The sequence below is a fragment of the Octopus bimaculoides genome, chromosome 5 (assembly GCF_046866305.1).
Source record: "Octopus bimaculoides isolate indiv1 chromosome 5, ASM4686630v1, whole genome shotgun sequence".
Taxonomy (NCBI): domain Eukaryota; kingdom Metazoa; phylum Mollusca; class Cephalopoda; order Octopoda; family Octopodidae; genus Octopus; species Octopus bimaculoides.
The window spans coordinates 76,438,981-76,459,187 of record NC_142932.1 but is presented as its reverse complement, the minus strand read 5'-3'; the positions used below and the strand labels follow the sequence as shown (position 1 = coordinate 76,459,187).

General features: G+C 35.6%; 1 protein-coding gene across 1 annotated transcript; it reads right to left on the bottom strand.

Annotated features, from left to right (window-relative positions):
- Positions 1-15,424: 15,424 nt before the first annotated feature.
- LOC149135598 (general transcription factor II-I repeat domain-containing protein 2-like) lies at positions 15,425-18,554 on the bottom strand. The gene is made up of 2 exons (XM_089353101.1): positions 18,414-18,554; positions 15,425-15,757 (listed from the first exon to the last, which is right to left on the bottom strand). Exons 1-2 carry the CDS (start codon positions 18,552-18,554, stop codon positions 15,425-15,427), a joined length of 474 nt encoding a protein of 157 aa, XP_089209227.1.
- Positions 18,555-20,207: the final 1,653 nt, after the last annotated feature.

Below are 20,207 nucleotides of genomic sequence, written 5' to 3'. Positions count from 1 at the left end.
GGAAAATTAAATGAAATACACGTTCTAAGCGTATAGATGCAGTTTAATTTCCTTTGAAATCCCTTTACCAAAAAGTAAAAGACCCCGGAAAATATTTATGATTCCTTTGCATATTTTTATTGCATCCCATTATTACAAGCAGTATAAGATATGTCTTGATTCAATTTTTTAATACGGAAACTAACTCTTTCGTCGTTACTAAACGAACGCTCATTTCAGATTCGATTTTAAAAGCAAGCAGTGGCTGTGGTAAGAAGCTTGCTTCCCAACCACATGCTTTCGGGTTCAGTCCCACTACGTGGCACCTTGGGCAAGTGTACTCTACTATAACCTTGGGCCGACGTAAAAGGACTGAAACAAGTAAAAGAGTAATCACACACACACACACACACACACACACACACATCTTTCTTTCTTTCAGTCATTACACTATGACCATTCTAGGGCACCGCATTGCAGAATTTCTAGTCGAATGAATCGACTCCCGTACTTATTTTATTCTTAAACCTGGTACTTATATTCTTTGGTCGAACCGCTAAGCTACGAGGATATAAACACAGACACAAAGACACACACAAGCACACGCATACGCACATATACACACACAACACACACATATACATACATACATATTTATACATATATGTGTGTATGTATATACATAAATATATGTATGTATGTATGTATGTATGTATGTATGTGTGTATGTATGTGTGTGCGTGTGTGTGTTTGTGTGTGTGTGTTTGTGTGTGTGTGTGTTTGTGTGTGTGTGTTTGTGTGTGTGTGTTTGTGTGTGTGTATAAAACACAACATTGCCTTGGCTAAATAAGATAACAGCTGCTCACATAGCTACTGGACATAACCAAATGGCTAAAACAGCAACTTTCACCTTTCAGAGCTGTTGTTCTGACTGTCATATGACATATTCACTTGACAAAAGCTTAAACGTGATCTTCCTGCGCAGCTGTCACAAAAATATATTGAAGATACCAGTTGCACAATTATAAAATGAGATATCCCGAAGCAATAACCAAAATCTCTGAAAGTAACTTTGAAACAAACAAAAGAAAAAGAATAGACGTCGACATCAATACTATTTATAATGGATAATACGATCTATAATGATGATTTCAGAGAATAATATGAGCGTTCAGATTTATAGAAACTATAAACAGCAGTAAACAAGAGAAGTCTAGCATTGTCATTTAGGCTCTATAATATGATATAGATGAGAGAACCTTATGTCATGTACTGTCAACTAACGCTAGAATCCTAATTTGAAATTAACAGCAAAAGAACCCAACATTAGAAGGAACATACTAACACAAATTTACCATCCGAGTGTTGATACAGCCTACTCTTACTCCACCTGTCACATCCTAGGTGTTCCGCTGGGTCAAGAACTTAGGAACACAGGCACCTAAAATAATTAACAAAACCATGCCTTTTATTATCATGCAATACTCGTTCGCTGGTAATCTTAATGTAGTTCTCAAGGAGATTCAGCGTGACACAGAATGTGACAACGCGGGCACTTTTAGATACAGGTCCTACTCATTTTTGCAAGCTGAGTGGACTGGAACGAGGATATAATGCGCCGCCAGTAACTGAACAAACGACTTTGAGATCGTGAGATGAAAATCCCTAACGACTAAGCCACGCACCTTCCCCATGTTCTTTTATGTATCAATCTGACAAATGACACTAAACTAATGGCTAAAACTGGATTTCTTGTAAAGAAAAGTGAAACTCACTAAGTCTTAGCTTCAGTTAAGTACCAGATTTGTTACATGACAGTTAAAGATTTCAAGTAATAAATGATTATGGGAAGCGCAGTGTACTCTTAAATTTTCAATTTAGTTTCATATATCAGACATATGGCCGATCAAAGAAAATAAATAGGAATCAAACTCACAAACACACACACACACACACACACACACACACGCATGCACCCGTATAAATTGAAGTATATTTTGCTTGGATAATAAAATTCCACATCAACTGCTTTTATTTATTCTGCTTTTTATTTCCATTATGCATATGAATGTAAACGGGCAGATGAATACATATATGACGTATATTATATACGTCTTATATAAATAGCATACACACGCGCATGCACACACACACACACACACACATACATACATATATATATATATATGTGTGTGTGTGTGTGTGTGTGTGTGTGTGTGTACATCCAGGGGTTGGAGAAAATAATGGAAACACCTAGCATCATAGAATCATAATTTTGAAATATCTATTAAACCGTCAAAAGCTTGTTTATTTTTGTGCTTTTTGATTTATTACTGTTGCTTAATATATTTTGCTAAAATTGCTGGTTCTTTTCAGACACCAGAAAAAGGTAATTAAAATTCATTAAAACGACAGATCTATCGGACTTTCAAAGAGGTCAAATTGTTGGTGCTCGTATGGCAGGCGATAGCGTAACGAAATAGCCGAGATGTTTGGTGTATCAAGAAGTACTATCTCGAAAGTAATGACAGCCTTTGAGAAAGAGAGAGAAACCTCCTCGTCGAAACAAAACTCCGGAAGAAAACCAAAACTTTTAGTAAGGGCCATCGGACTCTTACGCCAATTGTTAGAAAGGGTCACAAAAGTACAGCTCCCAAAATTACTGCAGAGCTTAATGACCACCTCGAGAACCACAGCTGGGAGCTGCACAAAGCCGGATTTCACAGGAGGGCTGCAATCAGAAAGCCACTACTTTCAAAAATAAACGTTGCAAAGCGTTTAGAGTGGAGTAAAAACCTACAGAATTGGGCCCTAGAGTAGTGAAAGAATGTTATTTTCTCGGACGAGTCATCCTTTACCTTATTTCCGACCACCGGCCGAGTATACGTGTGGAGACAGCTAAAAGAAGCATTTGACCCAGACTGCCTTCTTCCAACTGTTAAATATGGAGGAGGATCATTTGTGATGATCTGGTGTGGGGGGGGGGATATATCTTGGGAATCCGCCGGCCCAATGGTTTCCCTTCATGGTAGAATTAATAGTCAAGACTAAGCATTTTATCTGATCAAATTTATCTTATGGTTTCAGAACTGTCTCCGGGGCGAAACGCAATCTTTCAGGATGATAATGCACCAATTCATACAGCTACTGAATGGCATGAGGAATATTCTAGTGAAGTTTAACATCTTATCTGGTCACCGGAATCCCCAGATCTCAATATTATTGAATATTTATGGTGCATATTAGAAAAACAAGTAAGGAGTCGATATCCTCCACCGTCATCACTACAAGAACTGGAGACTGTTTTAGCTGAAGAATGGACGAAAATTCCTTTGGAAACAATTCAAACTTTATACGAGTCCATACCTATCAATATATATAATTCATTTAAAATACAGACATGCTTGTATTATTAAATGAATAATATATAGTCTATTGACTAACTTTTTCTTCTCGCTAGACCACTGGTAGTAAATAAAATTTCTAAAACTTTTTTTGCTACCCTATGATTTATTAATATCAATATATATATATATATATATATATATATATATATATATATATATATATATATATATATATACACACACACACACACACAATATCTTACGCATACAGAGAGATTAGAAGAGGGAAGGAAAGACGAGAGAAGACTATCACAGAGATATGTTTATGACGTGATTAAAGGAGAGAATGATGTCAGAATTCGGTGTTATTGCTTTTAAAACGTTTTAATAACTATAATAATAATAATAATAATAATAATAATAAAGATAATAATAATAATAATAGTAATAATAATAATAATAACAACAATAATAATAATAATAATAATAATAGTAGTAGTAGTAATAATAATAATAATAATAATAATAATAATAATAATAATAATAATAATAATAATAATAATAATAATAATAATAATAGAAATAATCCATTAATCATTTTCTATAATATCCTGCAAAAATTATCTAGAACTTTCTTCTAACTTGCTAGCGGCCCTGATTAGTTCGAATACAAACAAGACAAGAAAAAACAGCTTCGTATCGATTGTGTGTTTTTTATTTCAATGATGCTAATACAAATTCTCTCTTTTTAATATTTGTTTCTACTAGTTGGTTTTTGCTGTTTTTTGTTTTGTATATTTTTGCCTTTTGTCTTTCTCTTCCTATTATTGCAGATGCTATCAATGTTGTTGTTTATGTTATTATCATTATTGGTCATATTATTTTTCCTGCCCCTTATTATTGTTGTTCTTGATGTTAATTATTTTTCCCACAATTCTTTCTATGGTTATTATTTTTAAATGTTCCTAGTATTGTTGTTGTTAGCAGTGTTGTTTATTTGGTCATTGTTGTTAATATTGTTGTTGTTGTTGTTTATATTATTATTAATGTTATTGTTGTTGTTGTTCTTTGTACTTATTGTAAGCATCTGCAAGAATTCTCGTTCGCTATTGTGCAAAGCATCAATCCCAGAATCTCTATCTATAGCAATTACCATTGTCGGTATTTCGCCACGTTTAAAAACAATAATGATAAACATGATGATGATAATGATGATGACAATGATACGATAATTAACCCTTAAGTACCATATCTTATAATTTTTGAAAAGAGATCCTGTGAAACCTTTGACAATAGGATGCTGTCCCATCTCAGAGGACTAACCAGAGCAAGTAAGATCAAGAACTCTGAGAGCATAATAATAATAATAATAATAATAATAATAATAATAATAATAATAATACCAAAGAGAGCGAATAATGCAGATATTGACAAAGCCCTTACCCACCAATGGTTAATGGCCTCTGGATTGAAATCAGAAACAGAGGGGTTTATCATAGCAGCCCAAGATCAATGCCTACCTACAAAGAACTACCAGGCCAACATATTAAAGAACGGCAGCTCCCCATTATGTCGTATATGCCAACAACAAAATGAGACCATCGATCATGTTGTCTCCATGTGCAGTCTGCTTGCGCCTACAGAGTATCTCAACAGGCATGATAGAGCTGCACAATATATTCACTGGGTAATATGCAAAAACCTGGACTTGCCCCATGATAAAAACTGGTGGGAACACAAACCACCCCCAGTACTTGAAAATGATCACATTGCACTCCTCTGGAACTTCACCATTCAAACTGACAGAAAGATAGACGCAAATAGGCCAGACATCATACTGAAAGACTTCAGACAAAAATCATGCCTCCTCATTGATATGACTGTCCCAATTGATATAAACGTATCTGTCAAGACCTACCAAAAACTGAGCAAATATAAAGATCTTGAAATAGAAATTAGCAAAATGTGGAATCTGAAGACGAAAACAATACCTATTGTCATAGGTGCCCTGGGAATGACAGCGAAACGGGCTGATTACTACCTAGCTCAGATACCAGGAAACCCCAAAATGGCTGAAGTCCAAAAGATAGTGCTCATGGGAACTGCCCATATCCTACGTAAAATACTGTCTATGTGATCTCAAATTTTAAAGCAAACATAATTTTCTTATGGTTTCTTAAACATTCACTTGAACAAAACTGTACAAATCCAAATATATGGTACCCTAGGCATAACACCTACATGAACTTCTAACTTGTTGTCTCTTGAGGTCTCTGGGTGAGACTTGGATCCAACTTGTACAAATGCAAAACAAAAGTCAAACATAAAATAATAATAATAATAATAATAATAATAATAATAATAATAAACCTAATACACCAATGGCTACAAGAAACAGGTCTCAAGGGGGAAACAGAAGCAGTTCTATATTTAAGAGATGAAGAATTATGTACATTATTTACATTATTTATATTTGACGGATATTTGTCCTCATCTTGTTTGTTGTTAACACAACGTTTCGGCTGATATACCCTCCAGCCTTCATCAGGTGTCTTGAGGGAAATTTTGAACCTGGGTTCTCATTCCTAAGGTAGTTTTCGATGTTATTATTATTATTATTATTATTATTATTATTATTATTATTATTATTATTATTCAGGTTACTGCTCGGAATCGAACTCGGAATCTTGGGGTTAGTAGCCCGTGGGCATATGGCGTAGTGGTTAACAGCGCCAGCTCGCCACCTTAATTAGGTAATAAGGGAAATAGCCTAACAACCTTAAATAACCTCATCTATTCCACTAATAACGTTGTAACTGCTCATCTAGGTACCAGGACGACACAGAAAAGGATCAACCATATCAATAGATCTCCCAAGGGGAAATTAGCAATACAAAAAGAGATCGAATGCATGCGGGCGGATGTATCAGTTCTCGATGAACTAGCTTGAGGAATAAATGTTAAGACGAAACGAGCTAGAAAAATCAAGCAAAAATATAAAATCGAAGAATTTATAAACCTCCCTGCAATCAAGGAACGATTGAAACAACGAATACAACTGAAAGCCCAAAATAGAAGGTATAACAAATTAATCAAATTTTATCGACAAAACAAGATATTCAAGATGGTTGCAAAGAAATTTTATAGGGAAATTGGCAAAAGTAAGATAGAAGTAAAGGAGCCACCTAAGACTGAGGAAACGGAAGAGTTCTTGAAGAAGATATGGAGCAACAAAATAGAATATAACACTAAAGCTGACTGGATAGAGCGTGAGAAGGTGAAACTAGAGCAGAAATGGGAGGCAATAAGAACAGAAGAGCTAAGATGTATTCTTAGGAAGTCTCACAGTTGGAAAACCTCAGGACTGGATCTAATTCCTAACTTCTGGCTAAATTGTCTGAAAGAAATACATCAAAATTTCACTGCATCTCTGACTGGTATTATCCAGAACCCAGAGCAAATACCTGCCTTGCTGACCGAATGAACAACAACAGCTGTCATTAAATTAGATACCGACACTAGCATCAAGGAGCTTGACCCACAAGAAAATTACGGATACCTAGAAATAAATGAAGGAGACGGTATACAACATTCTACCATGAAGGAAAAAGTAAGGAAGGAATATTACAGGAGAATAAGACACATACTAAAAACTGAACTCAACTCTAAAAACTGCATCAAAGCCATTTACACCCTGGCACCTCCAATATAGTTTTAACATCATTAACTGGAATCTTACAGAGCTCCAACACCTGAACAGTAAGAGAAGAAAACTACTAACTTCTATGAACATGCACCACTTAAAGCCAGACGTTGATCGTCTGTACCTACCTAGAAGTAACGGGGGAATAAGAATGATGCAGGTAGAACTGTGCTATAAGACATCCACAATAGCAATGAACAGGTACATATCCAGTACAGAGGACTGGACGCTGAGACTTGTGTGCAAACACGAAAGCAGCGAAAAATCACATTCTGTTCTCAAGGAAGCTTGAAAATACGCAAGGGAACCTGGCAAGAATCCTGAAAGATTTCAAGAACCTGAAACCACTGCCACAAAACAAGCAAAATAGATCAAGCAGACTGCAAAAAAGAACGGGCAGAAACAAACTGAGGAGAGATGAAGCCAGAAGCATCACGTAGGCAGTATATTCTTCGAAGGCGAAATGCTTATGTAGGTCAAACAACAACCCATCAGTGGCTGAGAATTTCAGAACGAAATGAAAATACTAGAAGTTTTATATTGACGGCACAAGATCAAAACTTGCTTAACAGAAACTATCAGGCTAACGTTCTTCAAAACGGTTCTTACTCTAAATGCAGATTCTGCGACACATTTGACGAAACAATACACCATCTCGTTTCGGGATGTCTTGTACTGACACCAAATGAATGCAAAAATCGCCACGATATGGTAGGACAGTATTTAATTGGAAAATATGTAGATACTACAAAATTGGCACGTCTACCTATTGATATGAACATCATCATGAGCCAGTCGCTGGAAGTAAAAATGTCACTATCCTCTGGAATTTTCCAGTCAACACCGACAGAACGACCCAAGCTAATCGACCAGACATAATCGTTAAAGACCGGGAAGAAAATACTTGTAGACTAATAGATGTAAGTGTTCCCACTGATAAAAATGTGTCTGTAAAGGAATTTGACAAATTAAGGAAAAATAAGGACCTGGAAATTGACATACACAATATGTGGCATCTTAAAACGAGAACTGTTCTTGTTATTGTAGGTGCCCTAGGTATGGTAAAAAGGGATCTCAGAAACATCTAGATAAGATCCGAGGAGAACGTGGTCTTAGAGAAACCCAATAGATTGTACTTACAAGTACGCTGGCTCAGTTTGACAGACGGAAACTTGGAGCAAGAGACCAAAGCAATAATTATAGCCGTTCAGGAACCATTAAATCAAATCTGATAAAGGCAAAAATCGGCAAAATTTTGTCAGATATCGAATGTAGAATCAGCAGGAAAGAAGATGAAAATATCAATAACTTTTTGAGTGAGTGCCGCATACTTTGCACAAAAGGGCGAATAAGCGCAGGCATGACTGCGTAGGCAAAAGGTGCATTAGGATGTTAGCTGAATGGGAGGTTTCAAAGTAACAGAAAAGTGATGTGAACACGAACTAGAAGCTATTATAGAAAATGTGAATCATAGGATCTTGTAGGATTTCCTGCTAAAGACTAACCATACTATTGAAGGAAGAAGACCAGATATGATTATAGAGGGCAAACTAAAGAAACAGTCTAATACTAGGAATTTTGCAATTTCTTATGAGTGTCTATACCAAAGAATGTGAAAAAATTGAGAAATAATACGATCACCTTACTTGTTACTGGGTTTCATTTCATGAGACTTCACATTGCTTCTCAGTTTATCATTAGTGATACTCCAGCCCGATGTTCGTCGTCGTTCCCTGTGTACAACAGCGTTGTGTTACCTTCTTCTAGTGTTACCTTCTAGTGTTACCTTCTTCTTGTGCATTTCTATCTGATCTCACTCAAGCCTAGCTCATCTAGTTTATACTTCTCCATCACACTGGCATCATGAGCTGCCTTGCTTGCAGTAAGTATTTTCCTTATGTCCCAGCTTCCTATACAGGTTGTGAATTTTGTCGCTGTCAATGACTTCATCGACCGCTGGGCTTCCCACGGGTTTTGTTCCATTGGTGTCATTCTGCTTCCAGTCGCTATCCCGTCCACCTTCACGGTTTCGTTACAATCGAGTAGGTTTTGGCCTATTACAGTTTCTCTAATCAACTCGATTTTGATGGGGGTAGATGATTAATCTTCCGCCCAACCCCAAATCATGGAGGACCGGTGCTAGGCTATTTATTATCCCTTCAGTTTAGCCAGCTGGCTTCTGTGAAGTCGTCCTTTTGTAGGGTCAATAGTCCAGTAATTTTGTAGCTTGGTTGGATCATCCAGGACATGCACGCCGCTACCATAGTTGCACGACTATGATGTACTGAAGTAGGATTTCATACACAAAAGTACAGAGAAGTTCTGTCCTTTATTCTGCAGGAAAGCTAAAGAAGATTCTTCAGATTTAAAGAGACTTGTTTGGTGGTGGAGGAGGAGGAGGAAGCGGAAGTAAACAGCGAAAGTAAACAAGTGCATTAACTTTGAGATAGCTTAACACATGTTAGTCGATTTTTGTTTACCATTTCAGAGCAACTATAAGAACGGAGGTCTTTTCAATGCCATCGAAAATGCATATTCCATATCTAATAAATTTCGGATTTTAAATAGAATATTCTAAATATTCTCCTTTATCTGTCTTCAATTTGGCTAGTTTTAGTTTTGTTGCTAATATATAAAACTAAATATAAAAGCATGTACATAAATACATACATACATACATACATACATACATACATACACACAGAGATATATATATATTTATATATACACACACACACACACATATATATATATACACACACATTTATATGTATATACATATACATACATGTACATACATATACACATATGCATACATCTATATATACAGACATATACATATATATAAATGTATATATATTGATAGAAAGGACAACAAAAGAAAGAAAGAGACCTCGATATTATGTAAATAGAGGAATTTATCTGTAAAAATATGTGACACTTATTCGGTAGCCATGATAAAACTCCGAGTTTCGGATGCCGGGGTGGGAACCCACGCCAACATCTCTTCAGTTATCCGACCATTGAAAATTCCACTATTGTATGTGACATTGGTTGTGTTTGATTTTGTCGACTGCATAGTATCGTAAGGGAAGTTGGGCACCAGCTGTGAGAAAAACAGCATCATGACGAAATTCGCTCAGCTAGAAATTTGGAAACGACATCCTGTACTGCTTTGCATTCGCGCCGGAAGCTCCAATACGAACAGATAGTGAACACACAGAACATCTGCTGGCTTGCAGTGTCCCCAAAGCATGTACCGAGAGTGATAGTAATCAAACATTCAGTCAACATCATGATGTTTCGTGTGATCACTAGTGATCGCGACGTTATCCTTCCATTCATCTTCCCACACGGCCTCAGATTCAACACGGAGGCCTACACCAAGTGCTCCGAAGAGATAATGCTGCTCTGGGTCAAAAGGATGGCAGATGGAAGACCTTATGTTTAGCAACAGGACTCTGCACCATGCCACACAAGCAGGAGAACCCAATCATGGCTGCCAGACAATTTCTGCGACCACATCACCCTTAACAGACTGCAACCCCCTTAATTATTGTAGGGCGCAGTTGAGCGAGAGACCAACAAAACTCCGTGTTACACCAAAGTTGAAGTGAAGTGAAGGATTATGGCAGCTTTCACAAACTTAAAGGGGGAAATTTCCAGAAGAGTCGCAGGAGATTGCACAGTCGTCTAGAGGCCGTGTTTGAAGCCAATGGCAATTTTATTGAATGAACTTACTTTTTAGTATTTCAAGACATTTTTATGCAATTTTGGTAAATATATGTTAAAATGAGATGTCAATGTTATTTTTATTTTTGTGTAGTTTAGACAATTTATTCACTGCACTCTGTATATATATATATATATGTGTGTGTGTGTGTGGTCTGATCAATAGCACCCGGACTGTTGCCATAGTAACGAAGCTAAAGTATGCAGAGTGAAGCCGCTTGGCACATATTGACCTTGAACGCCGCTATGTATGCACACTAAGTTTTAACGTTCTAATTCACTTTCCCTGTTTACACCAGTGCTCAGAAGGAAGGTCTGTAGCGTGTGATCGTCACTAATATTTTAAAAAATAGAGAAAAGAAGCTCTTGCGACCATTTTGCCGTGAAGAAATGTTTTAGCCTACAGACTGACCACTGACCATTATTGTCAATTTTGGGGTCGAAGAAACGAATTCCTACTCATCCTGCGAATAGATTGTGACGTTGGGCCACGATATTGTTGAATTACGATTTTAAGATGGAGTACATTCCTTCTAAGGAAACTGGCCATGCGGATTGTTTATCTAGGCTAATTCCGAAGAATGCGGAATTGCTGAAAGATACGGTGATATGCTTCATGTGGCAGCACCAAAAAAGATTGAGCCTAGAAGTAATAATAGAAAACGTAAGCAGACTGAACATTTGGAAATAATTCCTAAGCGGAAAAAGTATTGAACTCCCTAGGGAACTAAAATCTCAAAAAGGGAGAAGTGTTGGAAAGAAAAACAAAATAAATAATAATTAAAATAAAATAAATTTCGTTTACTACAGAAGTCGAAATCTCAAAAGGAGAGATATTATGACGAGAGTCACGTCACCCCCCGCGAGAATAGACTGACCGAACGATTATAAATAGTAGTGGTCTGAATGAGATAGGAGAGTAGGTGTTAATCGCAGGAAGTCGCAAGGTATCATTTTGGTAGTTTGTCGGAATATCGTTTGTTGGTTCGTGTTTATTTCGTGGAGAATTTGTTGGATTTTTAGGTTGTTGTTACTATGCTTCGTTATATGTTTATTGTTACTACACGTTTATAGAGTAAAAAAGTATCGTCATAACAACTGGTGATACAGCAATTGATCTCTTTGGACATTTTTTTTTATCTAAATATTATGTACAAGGCAAAATGGTTCGCGATGGTGAATGATTAGAAATCGCGGCAAGCATTAATCTCATTTAATCGCTGTTAATTATAGAACAAATTGTCTGGCAAAGATACAATTACGTCTTATAACAGTCTATTGGAATATAGTATCATATTTTTGGAAGGAGATAAATGAAGAATAATTAATGATATCATATTTGCTATTAATATTATTTTGCTTGTAAAGGCGACGAGCCGGGAAAAGTGCATAGCGGTATTTCATCCGTCTTTACGTTCTGAGATCAAATTTCACTCGGTTTGGGGTCGATAAATTAAGTACCAGCTGAGCACCGAGCTAAATGTGATCAACTTAACCCATCCCCCAAACTTTCTGGTCTTGTGCTGAAATTTGAAACCAGAATTATCTTGCCTCTTAAGGCGGCGAGCTGGCAGAATCCTTAGCACGCTAGGTAGTATGCTTAGTTTCGTTTCCTCCGACTTTATGTTCTCAGTTCAAATTTCGTCGAGGTCGAATTTGCCTTTCATCCTTTCGGGACCAATAAAATAAGTACCAGTTGAACAACCTGATCGATGTAATCAACGTACTTCCTCTCCTCAAAATTGTTGGCTATGTGCCAAAATTTGAATCCAATATTCTCAGAAAGTCATTTATTAATATTCAGAAAATCTGATATATATATTAAAGGTATTAACAGTGGTGAAAGGAAAAGATTTCAGTTTACCAAGGCTGACGAAATCTTTCCTGCTAAGGCTAGTCAAGACCAGATATTAGTTTAATACCATCACCTGGTTACTAAGTGTTTTTGCCAGGACTCATTTGTTGCAAACTTGCAAACTAGGCCTCTGGTTAGAAGCTGATTCATAGGTTATAGCTTATACCTCTCCTTTCAATAATCCTTAAAGAAATCGCCGGCGTATATATATATATATATATATATATATATATATATATATAAAGCCTTTTCTGTTTGTTTTCCTGTCTTGTTTTTTGTCCGCCACTACATTCCTCCATGGCTAGATTTAATTTGCGCATACAAATTTAATCTGCGATCCATGGGACGAGCCGTTTTAGCGATGCGTCCTGCCCAAGCTCGTCGAAACGCCAGTGTTAAAACGTGGGTGGCTGATGAAGGAGAATGTTCTCTATGTGGCCCGTGTGTTCTCGTCTACGTTTGTTTGCAATGTCCTGTACCCAGATATGCACCTATACATACAGGTGGATGTCGGTATGCACATACCTGTACGTATATATGCATATACTCATTTACTATTTGTTATATATATATATATATATATATATATATATATATATATATATATATATATATATATATATATATGTATGTATATATATATGGTGGGGGCATATGTATTTATCTTCAGTCCATAGGGTAGAAATAATATGCATTCAGGTATATGCATGTGTGTGTGTGTGTGTACATACATACCAACATATATGTATAACTTCACATATACATATAGGCATATATACATATATGTATGTATGTATGTATGTATGTATGTATGTATATATTTTTATATCTTTATCTCTCAGTACACACATCTATACAGAATACACTCTATTCATACACACACAAACTAATACACACATTCATTATTTGCCAATTTATTTTAATATAGTAGAATTGAGAACGGAGAAGATAACCGAGCGATTAGTGTATCTACACTATATATACCATAGTATTTAGTTTTGTTTCTATTAGAAGTTAACTTTTCCTTTCATCTCTCAATAGAGTGATTATCAGCGGTATCGGACCAGTTCATACGCTTTAATGAAGAGAAATTAATGAACAGACACTACTATAACATTGAACTGACATTCAAACCAATATTATTGTTATGATTAACTGGAATTTATTCGTACACAGACTTCATCACAAAACGAAATACATCGAGAATTGCAATAAAAGTGATAAAAATGTGATAACGAATCACAGTGAAGATGTTAGCATCATATAAAAAAAATTGGAAGTGGAGAACTGAAATTTGAAATCGATATTAAACAAAGATAAATCATAATAATTCTATTTTACTATGGATACAAAACCTGAAATTTTGGGGTAGTGGGGTTAACTGATGACATTGATCACAAGGCTAAACTAGTATTTATTTTATCTACCCCAAAAGGATGAAAAGTAAAGTAGATCTCGGCAAAATTTGAATGTAAAACTGGATGAAATGCCGCTAAGTAGGTCAATATCGAATAAAAACACTAATATTTTAACAGCACCTACTAACAAATTTCTGTGAATGTGTATTGGCTTTTATTCATTACTGACCATCAAACATACCAATCTTTCTTGGATGGCAGAATCGTTCATTTAAAACTTTTCTAAATTACAATTTTGGTAAGTACTGTTTCATATTTTTTACAAATGTCCAGAATATGCTAACAGTGTTATCAAGCTAAACTCATCCTAGAAAAGTACCATATCTCATACTGGTAATGTAATATATAATATACATGACCAAGTATGTCCGTGTGGTTAGACTGCGCGGCACCTCGGGAAGAGTCTTCTGCACTAAGTTTTGGCCGACCATTGCTGTGTATGTGTGAATTTGGTAGAAACTGTGTCCCAGCATTGCCGCTGTCGAATGACACAAACAAGTAAAAGAGATAAAGCCGTCGTATATATATACAGGGAGAGAGAGCGCGGGGAGAGGACAGAGAGAGAGAGGGAGGGAGAGAGAGTACAGATAAAATTGCGTCTAATGACGTAATGTAATAGGTATGCATATATATAAGTGCACAGGTTGGTTTAATACTAAAACTCCAAGTTGACGTTCGAAAAGCAAAAGTGGTGTTGTATGTATCACCTAGCAGTGCAGGGCGATAAGCTGTTCGCCATTGAGAGGGTAGTTATATATATAAGAAAAAAAGAACGAACAGACAAAAAATATATGACTGGTGTCAAAGTCAATCACTCAGGGGGCCAAAACTCAAAGCACACTTTAAATCGCGGGCCGAACGGGATAAACATTTATTGAACAGACTAAAACTTCTTGAACTAAAAATGTATTGAAACAGATGGTATTTATTCCAAAAATAATTAACTTTAACTTAAATTACTTAAAACGTTTCGCTCTGCATAAAAATATCTCCTGTCAAAATTATAAATATTTAAAATAAGAACATGATGCAAAAAAAATAAATAAATAAAAAGAAAATATAAATTAAAAAATGTGTTTTTAGTGAAAATTAAAATAATAAATGAAAACTTTCAATTTTCTTTATGCAATTTTGTCCGAGTTACATACTTGGCATCTTTTCTTGGCAACGAGTTCGTTGATGTTTGGGGTGAGGCTCTGTGTTGTTGAGGCTCTCAGGATGGATTGCAGGTGTTCATCTGTGAAACGACTCCTATGTGACGTTTTATTCATCTTCATCACAGGGAACAGCTGCTCGCACAGATATGTGCTTCCAAGCAAAATAGCGTTCGAGCTGCATGTAAACGGAACCGAGGAACTGCTTCAGATATGAAGTGAGTGAACTGTGCGGGTCACACAGAGTCGTACTTTACTTTTAATGTCTCATTACACTGCAGTTCTATCAGTTCTATTTGAACTTGTACAGGTGCAGTTTCCACATTGATGACAAATGGGTTGCGAAGTAGCTCCAAATTATTTTTCTGTGCGAATTCAGTGCGGAGCGCACTCAATTTATCAGTAAAGTGTTGCTTTGGGAACACCGTGGACCTGACTTGGCTCAACATTACTTGGCAACAGGGAAAGTGAGACAAGTTCAATTGGTGTATTTGTGCTTCCCATAAGCGCAGCTTCACTTGAAATGCCTTTACTGCGTCATACATATCACAGATCATGAAATCCCGTCCCTGGAGTTAGATATTTAAAACATTGAGATGCGCAGTTATGTCAACCAGAAACGCCAACTCGCATTTTCACTTTTCATCCCGCAAAACTGTGGATTCTTTTCCTTCACTGTCCATGAACTGACATATCTCCTCAACTAGCTCAAAAACTATATTGAGGACCTTTCCCAGACTGAGCCACCGCACCTCCGTATATAAATTCCATACTTACAAAATACGTACAGTGGTCAATTTGTTTGAGTAAACTCTTGTCATGGCCGCTGTTTAATGAGTGAAACAAGTAAAAGAGAAAGATAACAGCGTATCGAGTAATGGAGAGTAAAGATGAAACAAGAGATATGCTGAAATTACTGTACCATTTGAAGACACATTTAAAGCCGTTTGATTTTATGTCTAATACTGTCAGGACAGCATAAAAGCCAAACTTGCCTTTTTTTCTCTATGCTTAAAGACAGGATGTAGTGTCTAGTCAAATAGAAATCAATAATATCAAATAGAAATTTTATATTAGATTATAAAGAAACTATTTTAAAATAGAAAAGTCGATGGCTTTATATCAGACAGTCATGCTTTTATGGGTTGCATTCCTTTAATTTTTTTTATAATTGGCGATATTTTTGTAAATTCTGAGCGATTTCAAAGAAAAACTGCAATTACTTTTATTTATATTTTAAAATCCAAATCTTCTTTTAGAACGATTTTGTCAGGCCCCAGAAAATTATCTAAAATACATTGGACAATTATATATAAAAAAAAGCAACTATTTCATTTTTTTTTGTTTTTTTTTTGTTTTTCAATTTAAACCTTGCAGAAATTAAACGAAGTAAAATAGTAGTGAATTACACAGCAAACTATTAAAAATTCTAGTACTTTACAACGTAAAGAAAAAAAAATACTATTTTTATAAAGCAGAAAAATCAATACATCAGCTAATTATAGTTTGTCTTCCAGTTCATTGGAATGATATTATGGGATAGATGTGAAAGCGAGGCAATATTCTGAACAAAAAGTTTTTTTAAATAATTTAGAAAATAGAATAAAATACATTCGTAGATTGAGATATTCTACACAATAGAATACCAAATATAAAAATTATAATTAGAATGATATTGCTTAGCTGTGATCGACTAAAGCTATAATGAAAATAATGTATCGAAATAATTTCTTGCTAATCATTATGAGAAAGGGTTTCGAATCTAGTGCATAAATAAATAGTATTAAAAGAGAAGTTAAAAACTGGAAACGTTAAAGAAGAGAGAGAAAGTGTGATAAATAGATAGTTATAAAAAGTAGACATGCAGTCAGAGGGAAAGAATCATATAAACAATAGTTAAATCAATATAAAGATTAAGAGAATATTTGCTGACTCGATTAATGATAAAATGTAACTGCAACTTACGAGTAATTGAGTTAGAAATTAAGCGTCCATCATTATCTCGGAGCTGATACCAAATTTGCATTGTATGAAGATTCTAATTCTCATAATATGGTTGAGCAAAGTCTGAGGAAGTATTTATTCATATAGTACAAAAAAAATATATTAATTATTTTGTTCTCAATTGCTGAATAATATCGATGTGCCACTCAGTAAAATTAGCCAACCAAGAGAACGTCTACTACTTACCAGCCGCCTGGAATTATTTGCATTGCTTTAGAACATATTGGTTTCAAATTTTAGCACAATGCCAACAAGTTAGGGGATGAAGGTAAGTCGATGACATTGACCCCAGAGCTCAACTGGTACTTATTGCCTCAGAACATATTACCTACAGAGAAAGCTTAGACATATTTTCTTGTACAAGGTACGACCAGCTGAGTATTTATGAATACAAAAGTTATATATATATATAGGGAGAATTCACAAAAACAAAAACAACAGACGAAGACAGGTGGTGTTGAAAACAAATAGATGTATTAGTATAACGCTCGGGAATTGAGAAAGTCCTTATCGTTTCGAGCCTACGCTCTTCTACAGAAAGGAACACGGAAAGAAACAAGGAGAGAAACAAGAAGAGAAAAAAAGGAGAGAAAAAAAGGAGACACATATATGAACGTGGTATTCCGTCGGTTACGACGTCGTGGATTCCAGTTGATCCGATCAAGGGAACAACCTGCTCGTGAAATTAGCGTGCAAGTGGCTGAGCACTCCACAGACACGTGTACCCTTAACACAGTTCTCGGAGATTCAGCGTGACACAGAGTGTGACAAGGTTGGCCCTTCGAAATACATATACAATGGAAATAGGAAGAAAGAGTGAGAGAAAGTTGTGGTGAAAGAGTACAGCAGGGTAGAAGTTGTGGTGAAAGAGTACAGCAGGGTGAAAGTTGTGGCGAAAGAGTACAGTATATATATAGAGAGAGAGAGTGTCACAAAAACCTCTTACATTTTTCAGATTGATAAACATTTTAACAGCAAATGTACAGTGTGCACCAGTACAAAATATGAAGGTAGCTACAAACTACATTGGATCAAGCATTAGTCACATGAAGACACTCTTACCATCTGCCTAGCTTCACTAGCGTCACACTATGGTTGTGTAAAATATGGGAATCTTTTCTTCTGCCCCCCGTTTCCTTCACTAGCCCAATCTGATTTTTCTTGTATAGGTTTTGTATAGTTCTTTTTATACCAATACTAGATAAAATTGGTAGTCCTTACAGTTCTATACCAATTTTGATCTATATGCAGGTCTGTATCGAACCAAAACGCTAATTTCTTAATAGTATTCACTACCAAATTACCGTGGATAAGAATTTGCATGTATTCATTACCAACTTTTCGTAGTTTTTGATTGCTCATGTTAGCACCGTTAAATTACAATTTTGGAAATGACTAGTGTTTACAGAAATCCTGAACATGATGACAATGTTATCAAGCTAAACTCATGAACTCCATCAGTTTCGTAGATACAGGAAAATACCTTATAAAGTATTTTTTTTTTAGAAGGAAGAGACTCGGGATCGAAAATGCATACAAGCGATTAAATTTATTGAATATTGAATATATTTGTGTACATTTTTTGTATTAAATACATTTAATATTTTTTGTATATCGACTTGGCTGACTTGCTTTACTTCTCTGCCTGCTCTCTTGAGCACTATGAAGTGTATTCTATACGGAGAATATCTTTTTCTCATATATATATATATATATAAGTTCAAAAAAGGAAAAAGACAAGAAAACAACAACAAAAAACAACGTGAGGACGTGATACAGATTATGTTACTAGACGCTCGGGAAAGGAAAGAGAGAGAATATGACGTTTCGAGCGGAGCTCTTCGTCGGAAACAAGGAAAGTCCAAAGAAGGGAAAAACGGAAGAAGAAAAAATCGCCACCGATGTCCACGAGGTTACATTGTGGAAGGACCGCTATATATATATATATATATATATATATATATATATATATATATATATATACATATATTCTTGTATCAAGAATATTTCTTTTTATATATACAATTTTCTTTCTTTTTCCTTTTCGTTATGTAAATTAACCATTTTATTTCTTTTACCTTTGCCTCCACCTGTCCGTCTTTTCATTTTATCACACTTTCATAGCACGACTAATAAATTACCTAATTGCCAACTCTTATTTTCACTGATGCTGTGGCCTTTCGTTCGATGTTAGAGTTTAGAGACTCGGTCCAACCTGAGCACTTATTATTATCTGTAACCATTATGCACCAATTATTTGATGTCTTCTTAACTATTATGAAAAATTACAAACTGCATTGTTTTTTATTCATTACAGACCATTTATTTTATTTCTTTGTGTATTGAAAGGGGTGACTGCTCTACTGCTCAACATCCCCACGACTACCAACTCCAACAGACAGAAAACAGAGTCCCTACGATGTATCGTGGTCACAGCTATGAGATTTCGAGACGCCTGGCTCCAAGAATGCATTTCAACAAACCAGTTATATAAAATGATAAACTTGTAAAGTAATATATATATCACTTGGCTGAGAAAGAAAGTACGTGGAAAATATATGGAGGAAATAATATACATGTATTGCTGTTTCTTGTGAAAGTCATTATGCTAATAACAAACATAAGCATTGGTTATATTTCAATTATTCATTTTTCTTTTATTAAACACCTAATTTTTATTACTTTCCATAAAAGAGACTATTGTATCTTATTTCATGCAACCATATTTTAATCAATCTTTCAAGGAAAATTAACAAACCTAATGTGAGTTCTGAAGGCAACGAGTTGTCAGAATCGTTAGCACGTCGAACAAACTGGTTAGCGGTACGCATTTCGACTCTTAACATTTTAAGTCCAAATCTCGCTGTCAGCAACTTTGCTTTTTATGCCTTCTGGGTCGATTAAATATTTACTAGTTAAGTAGTAGGGTCGATGTAATCGCTTTTGCTCTCCGTTCGAATTTGCTGACATTGGAGTGTGCAAATGATCGACATCACGTTCAAGGGGTGTGCTGTG

Bases quoted from the DNA above. Each gene is read 5' to 3' on its own strand.
- LOC149135598 (XM_089353101.1), bottom strand. From the start codon at position 18,554: ATGAGCAATCAAAAACTACGAAAAGTTGGTAATGAATACATGCAAATT. The intron at 15,758-18,413 runs GTAAGGACTACC...ATCTAACTCCAG, and splicing joins ATCAAAATTGGTATAGAACT to GGACGGGATTTCATGATCTG.